The sequence below is a fragment of the Lytechinus pictus genome, chromosome 8 (genome assembly GCF_037042905.1).
Source record: "Lytechinus pictus isolate F3 Inbred chromosome 8, Lp3.0, whole genome shotgun sequence".
Classification (NCBI taxonomy): domain Eukaryota; kingdom Metazoa; phylum Echinodermata; class Echinoidea; order Temnopleuroida; family Toxopneustidae; genus Lytechinus; species Lytechinus pictus.
The window spans coordinates 23,761,402-23,780,535 of NC_087252.1; the positions used below are offsets into that span (position 1 = coordinate 23,761,402).

At 37.3% G+C, this 19,134-nt stretch overlaps 1 protein-coding gene across 1 annotated transcript; it reads right to left on the reverse strand.

The window, feature by feature from the left end:
* Positions 1-1,215: 1,215 nt before the first annotated feature.
* On the reverse strand, positions 1,216-18,705 carry LOC135153107 (protein FAM234B-like). Its single transcript, XM_064103815.1, has 8 exons — positions 18,596-18,705; positions 15,289-16,067; positions 14,638-14,849; positions 9,879-10,050; positions 7,823-7,932; positions 3,217-3,333; positions 2,110-2,291; positions 1,216-1,337 (listed from the first exon to the last, which is right to left on the reverse strand). The coding sequence occupies exons 2-8, from the start codon at positions 16,001-16,003 to the stop codon at positions 1,229-1,231; spliced, it is 1,617 nt and encodes a 538-aa protein (XP_063959885.1). The 5' UTR covers positions 16,004-16,067; positions 18,596-18,705; the 3' UTR covers positions 1,216-1,228.
* Positions 18,706-19,134: the final 429 nt, after the last annotated feature.

Consider the following 19,134-nt stretch of genomic DNA (forward strand, 5'->3'; position numbering starts at 1 on the left):
TAACTGGTATCAATTGGTTTAATGATATACCAGTATGGTTTATGGGTTTAAGGTGGCATTAACTGGTATATACACCTATTGGGTTTCTATGGGTTCCAACTGGCATCAAATGGTCCAGTTTGGCTAATGGGTTTTAAACTGGAATCTATTGGTAGATAAACCAGAAAGGCCTATTGGTTTTAACTGGTATTAACTGGTGTACTAATTTATACCAGTATAGTTAATTGGTTTCAACTGGAATAAACTTGTATGTTTTCAGCATGTCCAGTTGGGACAATGGGTTTCAACTGGAATATACTGGCATGGTGGGAGTTTACCAGTTGTGCCAATTGGTTTCAACTGGTACCAGTTGACTCCAGTTGAAACCAGTTAAAATTTCAACTGGTTTCAACTGGTTTTTTTACCTGGGATGGCAACGATGTCTCCGCCCACACCAAAATCAATAGGCGGCTTTGCTTAATTGACCTTCATGCCACATTTGAAGATGATCGGAGAAGAAATGCAGCTGGTAGAGCACTCACAAGGACATCTCTACTATTTCCACAAAAACTCTTGTTACCATGGCAACGATGTCTCCGCCCACACCAAAATCAATAGGCGGCTTTGCCTTACCATAATGGACCTTCATGTCACATTCAAAGATGATCGGAGAAGAAATGCAGCTGGTAGAGCGCTCACAAAACATCTCTTCTATTTCCACAAAAACTCCTGTTACCATGGCAACGATGTCTCTGCCCACACCAAAATTAAAAGGCGGCTTTGCGATACCATACTCAACCTTCATGCCAAATTTGCAGATGATCGGAAAAGAAATGCAGCTGATAGAGCGCTCACAAGGAAATCTCTGCGGCGGCGGCAGACGCGGCGCGACGAGGCCAAATCCATAGTATCCTCCGAACTCTGTTCGGGGGATACAATAATGTGCCTCAGAATAGAATACTTCTGGATAGATGGCGCTATATAAATGCCTATTATTATTTTATTGTTATTAAAGTAAAACTAATCATAAATCACTGTTACATAATAATGAATAAGATTTTTTTATAAAAATCAATCAATTACAAATAAGTTTAAGAGTGAGAATTTTCCTGACAATGCCCAAATACTATAGCAGCTCTTACTGATTGCCATTATACATTCTACGCACAACAGAGCTACATGTACTAATAACAATATCAATATACTTTTGGACAAATTGCTGTCATCATATCAAATCTTTAATGAATTATCATTTTTTTACCTGCACATAGTAGTAGAGAGGGTAGCCGGGTCCATAGTTATAGACAACCATGAAGTCAGGCACATCATCATCATTATAGAAACCAGCAGCTGGGGTACTGAAAGAATTAAATATAAAGAGTTAATGACATATTGTACAATGTAGACTTATATTATTTTTGCAGTGAGCGACAGGGAGCATGTCCTTTCAAATAGCCGAGATCATTTTGTGAGTGGTAAATACCACACATGCTTCAACGCTACGGAAGGCACTAGATATTGCTTTCTTAATTTTGTGTCTCATCAATTTTATCTATTTGTGGCTTAAACAGAAGAGATACGATTAATCTTGTAATCTATATCTCTCATAGTTCTCGACACCTATGTACCTATGTAGGTAACAATTTATTTACTGAAGATGTACACTTGATTTGGGAGATTGCTTGTATCTCTACGTGTTTCACGGCAGTAGATTTTCTTATTCTTGTACAAAGTAGCTCAATACTAGCCTGTTTTTTTCAGCACAAAAAAAATGCGGTGTCATGCAGGGATGATCCTTGGATAAATTTCTACACACTTTAACCAACATATTTAATAAACAAATACCATTACCAATCCATGTGCAATTTGCAACTCTCCACCTACGTAAAGCAAATCGCTAACCAGTAGGAAGAATGTGATTTAAAGCTGAAGAACCTGATCAGACGGTAGACATGTTGAAGCCTGTCTCATAGTATGCACCAATTACAAACATTGTATTAAGCTATATACATAAACAATACATACTATTGATATTACTTACATTCTGTTGTTTAAATTGATGTCTTTGTAAATGCTGAAATCTTGTTCTACACCTATTTCACACACTATGCAACATTTCCAAGCTCTTACCTGTATGATTCTGAAGAAGGCATGGAATAATTCCAAAGCTGTTCATATGTCTGACCATTGAACGCTATAACGGTTGAATTGAACATGGACATGACAATGTCTTTGACCCTATCGCCAGTGAGGTCAACAAGGACAGGGGGCGTCATCACACCCTTGAAGGGGTCAGTATAGATGACCTTTGCCTTTTGAGGGAAGAGAAAGCAGAACAACCAATCGCCACTGAATACTATGATTTGAATATAATTTTACAATGACCACCTGGTTCAAGGAACCAATGGGATTTCAACAGTCAATGGTTGTCAAAAAAATTCTTAAATTCTCCTAGCAGCTGTCTAAACAAATTCTAGTATTTTCTACCATTTATTCTTTAATTCAACAAAATCTGCTAAAACCACATGGTTATTTGAACCCATTTAGGCATTTTTTGCCATTGCGTCTGCAGTTAAAAACTGGCATGAATAGGTAAGTCGAGAATAGCTTTTTTCTTTTTCAACATTTGTCTGACAGATTGTCAGTTCTAAACCCTATCTACAGTTTTGTTTACCAGAGAAGCATAGATGTCCTACTGATACTATGGTAACAGTTGCATTATGACAACTTGTCAGTGCAGGTGGTCTACATGACCATACTTACTTGAAATTATCACCCTGTTTCATTCTTGGTGTTACTTTATGTTTTGACTTCCTACTAGTAATTATATGATATTAGCATATGTGGAACAAAGTAAATTCACCTTTTAATACATCAAACAATTCATTGACTATATGCCCCTTTTGTCTCCTTGTTTCTAGTGTTGCTATAGCTTGTCTGTGGTCTATATTATGGTTGTTCCACTTAATATGTTTGTCATTTAACCTCCGACGAAGATTCTGCTAGGATCGAAAGCTTAGGCCCCTATTGACTTTCTTATGTTCATATTGTTAAAATTACCACATGCAGGCAAGGATAAGAAAAGTATACATGGAAATTATTCAGTACTCAAAAATACAAAGTTGAGAGTCTACGTATTGTAAATTAGGAGTGGATTATTTTTTTTACTTCAGGATAATTACTACAAGATATTGCCCTTCAAGATAATCATACTTGTAGATATCATAATTAACATACCTGTGTCATGTTACAAATAATGATGTCATCGAGAGGTATAGCCCACAGGGAGCCTCCCACTGTCTCTCCCCCAGTTCCGAATAGAACCATGGCTTTCCCACCATGCTGGTAAAAAATCTACAAAAGAACAAAAGAAGAAATATTAAAAGGAGAGTGTGAGGTGGAGTACTAGGGTCGAGGATGGGGGGGGGGGGCAGGGGGAGGATGGGTGTGGAGGAAGGGGGACAGGAAGGAGGACAACAAATATTAATATGAGAGTATGGGGGAATACAAGGAGGAAGAGGGGTAGTAGTACAGGGCAGGGCGATAAAGAAGGGGAGCCACGACAGGGCCAGAGACAGGAACATATTAACAGGAGAGTATGAGGGGAAGTATATAGGGGGATAGGGAGAGGGGCAAGAAGTAAGGGCAGTGTAGTAGCAGGGGCGAGAAGGGAGGGGATCAAGAAACCAGTGCAGGGACAGGGAAAGGGATGAGATTTGGGAGAATAATAATAATAATAATAATACTTAGTAATTATACAGCGCTTTTCCCAAAAGGCCAAAAGTGCTTACAATGAAAATATTTAAAATAAATTAAATAATGCTAAAACTATGAAACCCTAGAATGAGGGCATTAGAAGAGGGGGTGTAGGGGCAGGGGCAGGGACAGGGGCGAGAGGGGAGGGTTGGGATAGCAGCAGGGACAGGAAAATATGAATTGTAGGAAGAGAGACAACGATTATCACAATATGCAAACAAGCCTGTATGATATCACAATATGGCATGTCATATGCAAGCTAAATTCTTGCCATGCATTAACGAGTTCAAGGTTAAATACATTTACAGTATATGTATGAATGAACACAAATAAACAGACCTGAAGAGTATTATAGCAAAAGCTCCTACACATTTGCGGATAGAAAATTCACTACAAAAACATAAGATGAACCTTTAAAACTAACCTCGCACCCCTAGCACAAGCTAGTAAAAAAGTTTTGAACCGTGCTAGAAAGATCAGATATAATGTGTTCACAGTATGGAACACGGTGTGAAGTCAATGTCACACTCTTATTGGAGCATTTGAACAGCGTGAATCACAATTTTCACATGGTTCAGGATGTGAACACACTGTTAAAATCCACATTGTGAAACCATCACCTCACTTTTTAATCTGAGCATTTAAACAGGATGTATGACATCTTCATATAATCCATGATGTGAGCACAATGTGTGAACACTCCACTGAGGTGTCCATTCTTTACATTACAACTTTAGAGCATTTTAATCATGTCAACGACATCCTCATGTAATCCACTATATGTGAACACACTGTGAAGATCCAGACTGGTGAGGTGTCCACAGTGTAAAATCACCATCTTAAGGCCCGAGCATTGTTGGAGCGGTCGTGGAGTGGAGAGAAAAATCATCACCGCTCGCTACCGTTCACCACCATTTAACCAAAGTTGGCCTCCGTTAAGGCAACGCCGAATACGCTCGGCCACTGCTGATGGTCCCTCCTACCGCTCCGAAAGTTTTGAGCTGCTCAAAATATTGCGAGCGGTGAGGAGCGGGCAATTTTCCGCTCCAGCAAAGTTGACTACCGCTCTAACAACGCCCAGTCAAAGTTTGGCACCGCTAGACGAAAGTTCGTAAACGCTTGGGTCCGCTAAGCCAACGCAGATATCTTGAATGCTGGACAACCATTTTTGCAATTTTGCACGGCGGGGACGATTCCCCTACCATTCCATGAAATTCCGGGCATAATGTAAACAAAATGAAGGTTGATAATGCATATAAGGGCTACCCAGCCATCTTCCAGAGATAAAAGTTACTTGTAGAATAATTTCAGCCAAAAACCCTCATCATAGTAAAACATTCGTTGTTATATACTCTGCGTTTTAACCAAGTCTACACAGCTTGATAAAGCATGGTTAAAATGTTTCAGATTTCAAAGTATTTTTTTAATCTAATGATCATTTTGATGCCATAAAATTATTTTCAGGATCTCATACACACTTTTTAGGCATGTGAGAAGCATAAACCAACATTCACTCTGATCAATCTTAAAGTAACACATAACACAAAGTTTATATACTTCACATTGTTTAGGGTAATTTTTCTTTTCACACATAGATTTTATGCAGCCCATCAAACTTTGGTATCAAAGTGACATCATACGGCTTTAAATTATGTTCAGTAAATTCTACGCCCAAAATTACCCTTAATCTACATGTTAAAGTAAAAATATAACAAGGAAAATAATTTTGGCGCACTTTCAACTCATTCTGGCCCACTGTGCGACGCCCGCATGCGCAGAACTCCGCTCTATCAATGCGGTGCCCATGTTTTCGATTTTTTCCCCAATTTTGTGAGCGTTGTCGAAATTCGACCTTCTCTCCCTACCGCTCCACGACCGCTCCAACAACGCTCGGGCGGTGTGACCAGGCCTTTACTTTAATATCTGAGCATTTAAACAAGATGTATGATATCTTCACATAATCCACTATGTGAGCACACTGTGTGAACACTTCACTAAGGTGTCCACAGTGTGAGATTTTCTTTAATACCACTGTTGAATTTAAGCATTTTAACAGTGTGAACGTGTGAATCACACTTTCAAATAGTCCATTATGTGAGCACACTGTAAGCACGTACTCCTCTTCAGTTTCCACATTGTCCAGTGTCCAGTGTGGGATTTTCTTTACACTAATAAATTTGAGTATTTTAATTGTGTCAATACATCCTCACATAATCCACTATATGTGAACACACTGCGAAGATCCACACTGATGGGGTGTCCACAGAGTGAAATCAACTCACTTTAAAATTTTAGCATTTAAATAGGGAGTATCACATTATAGTCCATTATGTGAGCACACTGTAAGCACTCCACTTACATGTAGGTGTCCACACTGTCCAGTGTGAAATTTTCTTTATACTTTGATATAAATTGAGTGAGTGAAATCCTCACGAAATCAATTATGTGAACACATTGTGAACACAGTATGTGACACTGGTTTTTCCTAGTCTGCAGACACAGACCCTTGGTCTTTGCAATTTGCATAGTGCATAATGCAGAGTCTGAAATAGTGAGACTAGATTCACTATGTACAATGTACTGTGGCTGGCTTTGATTATTTGACACAGAGAGCTTGGTATCTAGTCTTCACTCCAGACATGATATGATTGGTTAAAGTGTCAAATATGAGTCTGCGCTTGCAGACTAGTCCTTTCCAGCATGGAACACAATAAAAAAGTAATAGACCAGTTCGTAGTTACTTCATGGACAATTTTGGTCAAATGACCTTTCATTTCTTTCATTGAAATAGGCAGATTTCAAAGCAAGATAATATGTAAGGATGCCTTCCATAGCAAGATGAAGAAATTGAAAAGACAAGGTAACTAGAATAGCATGTCATTGAATGCTCTATGAAGGTATTTGTTGCATTTCTACTTTGAATGCATATTACTTGGTAAACTGTGAAATACCAGTCGTTTGTGGACGCATTGTTGTGGATGTAAATAAAAAGCACAATTCAAAAGATGATCAAGACATCTGAAAGATGGTGCGTATCTCATTAAATATTTGAACCAATGTCACTTTAGTACAAATGACCTTCCTCTGATCATGCGCAGAGTGGAACTACGAACTGGCTTATTGACTGAACTGGAGGTCCTCACAAATACCATGACTGATAAATTGTCAGATAGCATTGACACAATCTAAAGTGAACTCTACAGACCTTTAGTTTCATTATACTGTACTGACATAGATCTACCAGCATTTCTGATTAAATAATTATCCTTAAGTGTTTTTCTTCATAGAATCTGTGTTTCTCACTAGGTGTTTTCAGACCACCTAGCTAGGACACAAGCATACCCGTTAATTGATGATAACTTCAAACCTCAAGATATTATTCCACATTCACACCAAAAGTGAAGAAAAAAATCTTGAAGTTAAGCACCTGCACAGTGTCACTATTAGGGATATTACAACCATTTTCCTTCCACATTGGCAAAAATATCTGGTATTCTCTGATCAGGGTTGATCAGGGTAAATTTCCTGATCATAGAATACCTGGTATGCTAGAACTTCAAGGCAGTCTGAATGCTCCTACTATTACAAGGAATTATTCTGGAGGTGATTCACAACAGAATAACCTCCTGTAAACAACTTCCATTGCCTTTAACCCACTACCTACTGGAAGCATGCGATTCCTTTACAATGCCTATAGAAGTTACAGAATTTTGCAGTGAATACTGGGCAACATTTGTATAGTGTCAAGCACTGCTAAAATCATAAAAGTTATTTTTTTACTGGGCATTGTTGTAAAATTTAAAATCAAGGTGTGTGAACAGGGCCTTGTACCTAATCAATTGTAACTAATCAATATAATCAATTTCGTAATATTTACTTCAAGAATTTTGCACATTATCCTTGGTTAACACAGAGCTAGGAAGCACTCAGAATTGTGAATTCAGCACTGAATGTAATGTTATGAGTATACATTATATCGAAACCATTTTGAACAAACATGCAATTTAGCTGTTGGCATTGCTGGCTTTCCATAGTTGTGGTTGATCGCATCAATCGCAACTCTTTGTAAGACGGGGCCCTATCTTACCTGAGGAGAGTAATACGATTCCATGCCATCAGGTACTCCACAAGCGCTAATGACACTACCATCCGAGCCACTCAGAAGCATTACATTTCCACTATGGGTCACTGGAGCACCTAGCCAGGAAGATAAATTAGATAAGAGAGGGTACGTATACGAGTTAAAATATGGCTACCATCCTCAACACAGACAAGGCTGGTTTAGAAAAAGTGAAAGATGCATCTATCCTGCAAGACTCCTCGCTAATCCCAAGGAGATTTAATCTCCTTGCTAATACTTACCTTTTAAGAAAAAAAGGAAAGTTGTGTTACCATTAAGAAAGTATGCTTACAACATTACCAAATATTTTAAACTAAATTGATGTAAGTTTATATCGTTGTTTTTCCAATTACGAGAGCTTTGTGAACTAAGTGAATATATAACTACAATGTATGTATTTTTTTTTTCAGTTCAGAGCAATTTGTGAAGAAAGTGAAGTTTAACACAAAAAACACTCATTTTTTTGTCATATGTGCTACTGATGAATAAACCACTATAAATTCTCGGGGAAATTAGTCATCTCAATTAATTTTTCATTTTTCTGGTAAGAGTAATTAGTAGAATGCACCCAATAAAAAGGCCTGCTTGGGTGGGGTAAGACAGATATCCCATGTCTTACCATTGCAAAATAACATTTACTTGCATTTTTTTAAGTTGCCAGACCAGGGGCCCCATTTCAAAAAGAGTTGCAACTGTTGTAACTTTGCCATTATGGCAACTACCGTGGCAACCTTGATTCTGAGTGGCTGCTAAGCCCTGTTAACATGGGAGTTTTCATAATTGCAAAGTTACAACAGTTGTAAGTCCTTTATGAAACAGGCACCAGATTCCATGTCAATAACAATAATTTACATTATTTATTAGGTGCATAATACTTGGAGTAGTTTATATGCAATTTATTATAAGAAAAAATGTAAATACAGTGGAACATGTATTTAAAGGGTGACATGACATTTTCTCTGGTGACAATTGCTCAGGGCTTCATTTTGACTAATTTGTAGGGTTATTTTTAGGATAGCACTAGGGTTGCAATGTTAGCTGTAAGGTTAAGTTCAGGGTAAGGTGTTAAATCCAGGGTTGAAATTGGTCATTCCATTATTGTGTGGAATGTTTAGTGGAGAAACTGTCACGAAAGCAAATGTTGTGGAATCCTATAAAGACTTCTCAAGGGTAACAAGAAAAGTGGTAATTGTTAGCAGGTGGCTTTTATGCTTCAATAGGGAATTCTATCCAAGTGAAATCAAATTCATGGTCCTTTCAGACAGATTGTCCTGCTATGTACATCTGGGGCGTCGTGGTCTAGTGGTTAAGACTCTCGTCTTCCAATCTGAGGGACGTGGGTTCAATTCCCAGCCATGGCGTGTTTTCCTTCAGCAAGAAATTTACCAACATTGTGCTGCACTCAACCCAGGTGAGGTAAATAGGTATCGGCAGAAAGTAATTCCTCAGAAAGCTGTAGACTAGCTTAGCCGGGGTAATATAGGAGCGCCTTGAGCACCTAGCAGTATTGATATGTGCGTTACACAATTCCTATATCATTTTACTATTATTTATACAGGTGCTTGCTAGAGGAGGTTTTACTGTATCACAACCCATTGGAGCATGGACCCACATATTTGCAGGCTGGAGTCTATGGAAAACATGGGTTAGAGCACAATCATTCAGTATTCAATGGCCCGTATTCTGAAGACAGGTTTAACTTAGACCATGGTCTAACTCTGTGCTGAAATTATGGGAAGCAAAAAGTGTCAAAAATTTTATTAAGTTGTATGTTTCTTATGTTAACTGTGCTCTTTCCTGATTCATCGATTGTGAAGACAATCATTCTATTTATACTTCCTTGACAATTATGAATGATTTCAGAGTCAAAATGAGCTGAAATACGATAACTCTACTGTTAGTGATTTATGTAACAATTAATTGGCTATCCATTCTTAAACAACAACTTTAAACCTGAGTTTAAGTTAAACCCGATTTCAGAATACGGGCCAATGGGTAAAGCAAACTTTAAAGCAATATTTACCTGGTTCTCTCACAGGATCACCCCCGAGGGCATTGAGCAAGTCTCGGACTCCATCCCCATTGACATCATGTATAAACTGTGCAGTGTAGAAGTTGCTAAGAGCCTCGCCCGCTTTTTTAACATGGTACTTCCACAGTAGCTTCCCACTCGTGCCATCGACTGCTTCCATAACCTGATGTAGAATGAATAACAATAATAGGGCATTTGAATTGCTAAATTTCTAAAGTACATTGTTGCATGAAAATAGGGAAAATAAAAAATCAAGTCTTGTAAACTGTGTAGAAAATAAGAAATGATCATAAAAAAAAACAATCCAAAGAGTCAGGACATGGCGTAAGCGTTGTAAAACGCACACAGCAGGCCTATGGCATAATATCCTTCAGCAAGAAAATTATCCACATTGTGCTGCACTCAACCCAGGTGAGGGGAATGGGTACCCAGCAGGATTAATTCCTTGAATGCACGGAGCGCTGAAAGGCAGCTTTAGCTAACTCCAGGGTAATAATAATAATAATAATGTGCTTCGGAATAGAATATTTTCTAGATAGATAGCGCTATATAAATTCCTATTATTATTATTACATCCAACAGGCAGGGCCTTCTTGAATCCTGAAAACTTGTGCCTATATAATGAACTTTACAATTATTTTGCTATTGTTGGAGGAGGAGGGGCTTCAATTATTTTTCCTCTTACTTGCTTCATATGGCTATGAATGACATTATCCCAAAATTTTAGAATCACATTGCACAAGGCAGCAGTTGAGGAATAATATTAAATATGTCTTCATTTTGAAACATGAAAATGTATTTAGAAATATTTTCTTTGAATAAAAAGCAAATGGGGAAATTATACATTTAGTGACAAATCATTGAGAAATATATATAGTAACATTTTCAGCATTAATGGATTTTTAATCCAATGCTTTAAGGTGAATCAACATAATACATTTCCTATTTATAATATATAGGCCTACAGTGTTAAGAAGGAAAATATAATGCTGAATGTTGATCTATAATAGTGAAAATCTGACATTTGTGCACATATGGGCACCTGCTTGAAGAATGTATGCCTGATCCCCACCCCCAGCCCTATTTGTAAATGGGACCTGGGCCCCGTATTACAAAGAGTTGCAATTGATCCGATCAACCACAACTATGGATGGCCAGCAGCATCAACATCTCATATGCAAATTTGTTAAAAATATTTTCTACATATGATGTATATTCATACATTGATTGTTCTCGAGAAGATTCAGTGTGATTCTCTTTGTTTACTATCAATATTGGGCACATATTCTGTATAAAAAAAGTATGGTATGGATGGATTTCCATATATAGTTGAGATTGATTGGATCGATCGTAACTCTTTATAGGATGAGGCCCTGAACTGATTCGTCTCTGTTTTCTAGTTCACAAGAAAAATTGTGATGCTCTCAAATTATCATAGCTTGAGCAGTTCATGAAGTAAAGTAAGGTTTTAGAAAAATTATATTGCAGACATTGCCAACAAAATTTGACCCAAATTGCTTGTGACAAAGTGCAACTAGAAGTGGATCAAGACTTAAACATACTTTGCAATTCGATCTGCAGTTTATCATACTTTTTTCCTTTCCTTTTACATTGCTCACTTCATTTTAGAATTGGTATTGACAAAGGTTTATTTTCCCATAACCCAGGTAGAAAACAGGTCATCCATATCTTTCAAACTTTTATCCCAAACAAATATTACCATATGCTCTAAAGCTTGAGCTTGCATGTTAACTCATTGTCAGTGCAGGATTTCAGGTAACAAATATGCTTTTCACACTGCATTTCATTAACCCCATACTATCCTTAAACCCAGACTATCCTTAACCCCACACTATTTTTTTTTTTTTTTTTAACCCTGTACTATTTGCTTAGCCGGGGTGAACGCCTTAACCCCAGACTATCATACAGCTCATGAATATTGATGATTTTACCATACAGAGCGCGATTAACGTGCAATATCGACTTCTGTGATTGGTTAATGCTTAGCCCCACTTTTCCTTAGCACTGCACTGCATCTCTTAGCACCGCAATTGTGGTGCTAGTACCATAATAAGCAGGCTAACCCTGCTATTTTACAGGGCCAGATAGTACCGTACTATTTACTGTGCATGCTAGCCCACTTTTCTAAAATATGTAAAAATGAAGTGGGCTAAAATTAACCCCGGTATATTGGAGGGGCTAAGACCCTCCCCCTTAGCCCCACCAATATCCTGGGGTTAAGGAAGTGCAGAGTGAAAAGCATAAAAATGTTTTGATACTCCAAAGCCTACCTATAAATTATCTATTATCTACCTATTAAAAACTAAGAAGGTGGTTATGACAATTTAGCATTGCTACCAAAAAACATACACATAATGAACATACACAAAATATAACTATATCTATATATTCTAAATGAAGTTCTAACACTTGGTTTAATAGTTCATCAGCAAGTTTCGAGATCACTTTCTTGAAGTTAAACTCAATTATGGGCCATAGAATGGAAAAGGGAATGAGGAATGAGGGCATAATTATGGAAGGGTAAATTGACAGGAATTAGGAGCATTAATAAGGCTTCCAGCAAGGTTGGTATGATGGGAGGTATTAAAATCATTAAATACATGACTAAAGAAGATCATGGGAGGATGATGGGAACCTGATCATATTCTGTTTTTAACAAATTCTCTTCTAGCCTCACATGAATATAAAATTGATCTGAATAGCACAATACAGGTACCTGGAGATGTACAGGAGATTTGAATAGCATGCATAACACATCCACACTCTCAGACTGCACCCTAAACTACTGAAGGGATTTACTTTGTCAAAAGTTTCCAAAACCTGACCCCGAACAATAGAAATCCCATAAAAGCCATACCAAGCTCAGCTGAAATCATGGGGAATAAAAGCCATGCCCTTATAAAGGGAACCAGCCAAGCTTGAAGAGGTCCTTTCAAAAACATTTTTGGTCTCCTTTTGAAAAGGATTCAGATCAACCACATCAATCACTGTACAGTTCGATACATACAAGCACAACAACAAAGTATGCAGTGTACATAGCTTACCAGACATGTCTAACTTTTATTCTACAATTATGTTATGCATGGTCACATAATGTAGGCCTTTTGACTTGTCTAAAGCATTACAGATATAAAGATACACATTGAAAACAAAAAGCTAATTAATAGACTTTCATGGAAATGGGATTTAGTTTTTATTTAAAGGGATCTTTGACAAAGTAGAAGGGACATACTTTCAAATGCTGACTAAACTCATTTCACAAGATTCGTATGAAAAAAACGAGATGTATATTCCCAGCACAAATCATAATAATGTCTTTACTCATTAAAGGAGAATGAAACTCTTGGATCAAGTTAGCTTTTGTGAAAGCAGAAAAATCAAAGAACAAGATCAACAACAGTTTGAGTAAAATAGGACTAGCAATAGAAGAGTTATGAGCATTTGAATGTCGAGATCACTAATGCTATGGAGATCCTCCCATTGGCAATGCGACCAAGATCTATGATGTCACAGATGAACAACTCTCCCCTTTTGGACACTGAAAATATACCCCAAAACATCTCTTTTTGCTCATTCTAATCATATGACAAACGATTCATCAATGATATAATGTTGTGAAACCTCTGTACTTGTCCTCTCATAAAGAGAACACCTCACCTTGTGATAGACTCTATAAAAGTGAGAATATAAGTGAAATAAGTACTAAAGTAATGAGGGAGTTGTACGTGTGTGACATCACAGATCTTGGTCGCATTGCCAATTGGAGGATCTACATGGCATTAGTGATCTCAATATTCAAATGCTCATAACTTTCTTATTATTCATTCAATCTTCCTCAAACTTTCAACAATACGTTTCTTTGATTTTTCTCTTTGATATGGATTCAGCTGGTTTCAAGGGTTTCATTCTCCTTTAAGTGCACATTGCTCTAAGACCATTTTTCTGTTAGTTTTAATAACTTTTCTGCTTCTAGCCATCAATATCTCTTAAGATTGCAAGTTTGTGCATAATTGCTGAGTAGTGGTATCTGCAGATCTGGAAATAGTGTAATACATGTAGTAATAGTTGTAGTAGTAGTAGTAGTATTAGATGTAGTAGAAGTAGTAGTAGTACTAGTAGTAAAAGTAATTGTAGTAGTTGTAAAAATAGTCGTTGTTGTAATAGTGTGGTGGTGGTACTAGTAGTAGTAGAAGCAGTAGTAGTAGTAGTAGTAGTAGTAGCAGCAGTAGAAGTAGAACTAATAGTAGAAGTAGTAGTAGAAGTAGTAGTAGTAGTAGTAGTAGTAGTAGTAGTAGTAGTAGTAGTAGTAGTAGTAGTAGCAGCAGCAGCAGTCATAAGGAGTATTTTAAAGACATTTGGGGGGCATCGATTAGCAGAGGAAAACCAAAGAAGACAGAAGAAGCAAGCAGGGAAGGATAGTAGGTGGGTAGGGTCGAGGACGTAGGATGCATTAAATTCAAAGAGGAGGGAGGTAGCATTAGCACACCTCAAGGAAAAGCAGGTGGCATGGTGTTCCCCCCTTACAGAAGTTTGGTACTTTGTTGGTGCTTGCCAGAAATTGGTTTTGATGATTGCTCCAGTTTTTTGTTTTTGCTCCTGAAAAGGTTTTCCAGGTATGCCACGGAGAGAAGGATAAGGGTGATTGCTGCAAGTCTTAAGTGGTTCTGATGACCCCCTACTCAACATGACAAAAGCTGAATTAAAACTCTGGACTACTGATTCAACTTACCCCAGCCCTGCCTGCTATGGCACAGTCATTGACCCGATCTCCCGTCAGGTCACCGTTGCAGTTAACAGCAAAGACCTCCATACTTGAATAGTGTCTCCAGAGTTCCTGACCAGTGATGCCGTCCAGGGCAAGAACGCCTCCAAAACAAGGAACCGATCCATTGAAGTAAATAGAACACATCAGGTACTGGTGGGCAAAATAGGCAGTGGCATCTGTGGAGAGGGAGATTTTAGTTGTAACTTATTTTCCAACCTTACCTCTAAAAGTTTGAACTTCAGATTCAAATTTGTAATAGTTTACATAGGACAAATCAAATTACGGAATGTACCAAGGACAAAGCAAAGGACAATGTCCAAGACTTGAAAACTGAGGACATGGCAAAAAACATGTTGATGAAATACCATTTAGCCTCAACCAATTCTGTTTTAATAAAAATTCAAAATTTTTATATTGATAATCTTGATAATCAAGATCCCCAGGAAAGTAAACGTAGAGAAAAATGATGACAGAAAAAATGTATGTGAAAGCAGATTAAAATAAATTGTCAAAGCCAACAATGTGATGCTACTGTTCTGATATTTTAAGCACTTCTTTTACATGAGTATGCATTGTTTCAAAAGGGAGGAGTTAAATCACATGATGAGGCTCTACCTGTTGAAAATCCTATGATCGCATCCAGCACACCATCCTGGTTGACATCTAGGAGTCGAATGCCTGACTCTAGCTGTAGCTGCGGAATGTTCTGAACCCAGACATCCTGTACAGTATATTTGGTACAAGGTAGTACTGTTCTTTGAGGCTCTTGTTTTGGTTCTTCAACATCTACATCCACTTTTGATTTTTCTCCATGACTGGCAACTGTTGGAGTCTTTGGAATAGTCTTTGAAGGTTCAATCACAATGGAAGACAAAGTGGGCTTTGCCATGGGCTTTGCCGTGGGCTTCAACTTAACGTTGATCCCGAAAGGCCTACTCATGGCAAAGTTCCCAAGTGCAGCAATGGCTGTCAGATGACTCTGTTTGTCATCGTCACTTGTCCTGTGTTTGGCTGCATCATTCAAGATCCTCATCAAAACTAAGGCAAATATAACAATCACCATGATAATCATGACAATATAGAAAGCTTGGAGGCAATCCTTCTTCCTCTTGAAGTACCATACTGGCTTGCGTTTGGGAAGTTTTGTGTCTGGAGTGTTCGTTTTCACTGGGGTGGGACGTGAAGGTATCCTGTGAGGAAACTTCTTTGGTGACATCAAAGGTCGACTGAGGTCAATGTATTCATCTTCTTCGCTGGAGCTTGGATCATCCAGGTAGACGTCAAAGTAGCGCTGATTTCCCATACCGACTGCTGTCATAGGCGCTGTCATACTCCAAAGCAACAAGGGATCACAGATCAGAGGCAGTCATGGTGACTTTAGGGTTGTTCAATTTCTGAAAGACAGAAGAAAATTGAAATGGTCCAGAATTATTTTTCCTGAGAGTTTAACATAAAGAAATACACTTAAAAATACACTTATTATTAATATATATATATATACACACAATGGATTGCAACTTTAATGAAGAAAATTGAAATGAAGAAAAAAAATTAATGAAGAAAATTAAAATGGTCCAGAATTTTTTTTCCTGAGAGTTTAACATAAAGAAATACACTTAAAAATACACTTATTATTTAATAATAAGTACATTAAAGTTGCAATCCATATATACACACAATGGATTGCAACTTTAATGTACATTAAAAGCCACATATCCACAGTTACGCTTAGTTGAAAAATCAGTTGTGTCCTTTTTTTAAAGGAGTAGGACCCAGATGTAACTAAAATTGAATAATTTCATCTGGCAATCGAGAGGTTGTAACCCAGTTGAAAATTCTGAAAATGGATAACAAATATCACCTTTTTTTAATCTAAAAGCTCTGGTATTGACATCTCATTGTTTTGTTTATATCAGTCAGGTTGATGGTAAATAATGTGCAAAATACAGAAAGCATGAATATATTTCAGCCATATCATGCATGGATTTTTGTTACACTGTTTGTAGTAGATAGGTAGGTAGGTACTTCACTTGCACAATTTTCCATTCACAATGGAACTAACAATGCAAAGGAGTTCTAAAAATGATAAGTATTATTTCTTGCAAATTTCAAGATGTTGTATTTACTTTTTCTCCAGGTAACACTTCACTGAAGAGTCGTACCAGAAAAAAATATTGCTTATCAGAAAATTTGAGTTACAACTTACTCAATCAGAAAATTAACTTTGCAATGAAAGTGAAAAACTAACACTATCTCTTTTCCATTTGCATTTTGTAATCAAGATTAATCAGAATAAAAATATATATTATTTGAAAAAAAAATCCAAATTTATTTCAATACCCTCATTTTTCAAACTGTTATTTCTGAGGTCAATGCATGATAAAATCAAATACATAAAACTTCTTCTTTACAGACTTTATATAACCAATGAATGATAACAAAATTGAAAAAAGGGAAATTCAAAATTACATGCAAACAAAAGATATATGGCAAAAAAAAAAGTATTGGAATTATACTATTTCTATTATTTTTAGTATTGGAATTATAATATCATTTTATAATATTTCCAATATTAATCCAATATTAAAACAATATTGGAATTAAATTATAAAAAGTATTATAAAATAATAAGTTCATTGCTTATAAATAATCAGACTTTTTTCAGAGCATACAACAACCACAACTGGGCGTTGTGGCGTGCGCCTGTAATCCAAGCTATGTGGGGAAGTTACAACTTGATAACATAAATAATCATATCTGATTGATACACGTCTGACAAAACTCCAATACACACACACACAAAATTGAGTGAATTTTACAGGTGCTTATTGGGGACTGCATCGTAAGCCTACTGGAAGACAGAGAATGCAGTGAAAATAGGGAAATCTATACATATTTAATGGGAATAGAGTGCAGGGGAGCCGATACTAGACAGTGATGGATTGAGCTGGAAGGGATAGAGAGGAGGTGTAGTATGAGGGTATTAAAAGGGAGAAGGAATTTAAAGCAGAATATAATAAGGAAGAGATTGAAGCGAAATTGAGGTACAATGTAAGAGAGAGAGAAAATAAAATGAGGAATAGAGAAAGAAAGCAACCATGAGGTTTAATAGAGGGGGGCGGGGTAAGGAAGGGAGATACGGGGGAGGGAAAAGTAAGAGTGGGTGAAAAAAACCAGAAAGAGTGAAACAAAGGGGAGTAAAAAACCAGTCAGCCTAAATAGAGGGAAAGGGGGGGGGGGTAAATACATATGAATGTCTTATTTGTAATATTGCTGTCAAAAGGGTGCATAGATAAAAACACCTTTTAGAGGAATTTTGATATAAATTCTACCATCACCACCACCAACAATGTTAGTAACATCAGCTCCGCCATAACCATCATTATCGTAATCACCATCAATATCATCACCAACACTGTCGTCATAAAATGATCATCACCTTCATTACATCACCATGGCAACGATTTAGGTCACTCATGGATCCACCAGATTTCCCCCCAAGAATATCCCACTACATGCAGACTTGTGCAACATCTCTTGTCGCTTATTATTCACAAATTGGTTTTTAGAAATAGATATCATGCAAACACACATTGAATATACAAGAACAAACATATTTTGGCCAATTCGATACACGCACTGCAATATAAGTCTCAACACATCTCCATTCTCCCGCTTTCTTCGAAACCGCATCCATTCATATGAGCACGTACACCGTCTGCAAACAGAGGATGCATATACGTAAACATCGTACACCGAGCACACTCGAACTTTCGAAAAGGCATCCCCGAACGTTTTCCCATTCCAGAACCCTAGCGGTTTCGTTGGTAAAATGACAAAGACAATGTAGTGATACATTCTCACAACACAACATGTATTACAATAGAAGTGTGATTAATAAGTCAAGGAGATTGATATTTACCTGTTTGTTTTCACTTGCCGTGAGTTAGTCCAGTCTTCGTCGAATGTTAATCAAACTAATACGTGCGACTGCAGTGCAGTGCAGCTCTGACATCCGTGCATGCACCCAGTGCAGTGGACATCAATTGCGTGTATTCTCCGTTCTGTGGCGTGTGTGTGTGGGCGCCACATAAGATCAGAAAGTGGTCGACGGGGCCACTTAATCATCAAATGCTGTGAACAGGTGTCTCGCGACCATTAATGAAAGTACCGTACGTGAGCACTTGAACATCAATTGCATTATCCTTGCCTCTCTGCCCAAAATACAATAGTATCCACAGTCCTTTATTCCATTAGGGGTTAGAAATCATCAAGGCTAGGAAAGAAAATCATACTTATTTTAATCACTGTTTGATTATGTATAGGACCTAATAACTTTTAATTTATCCCCCATTTTTAAACCACAAATAAAATTATGTCCTCTTATCAGTAATATTTAACTTTTAGTATTTAATAGTACGAGGCCAACAATTCCTGTACTTTTTTCACTCATTTAATTGT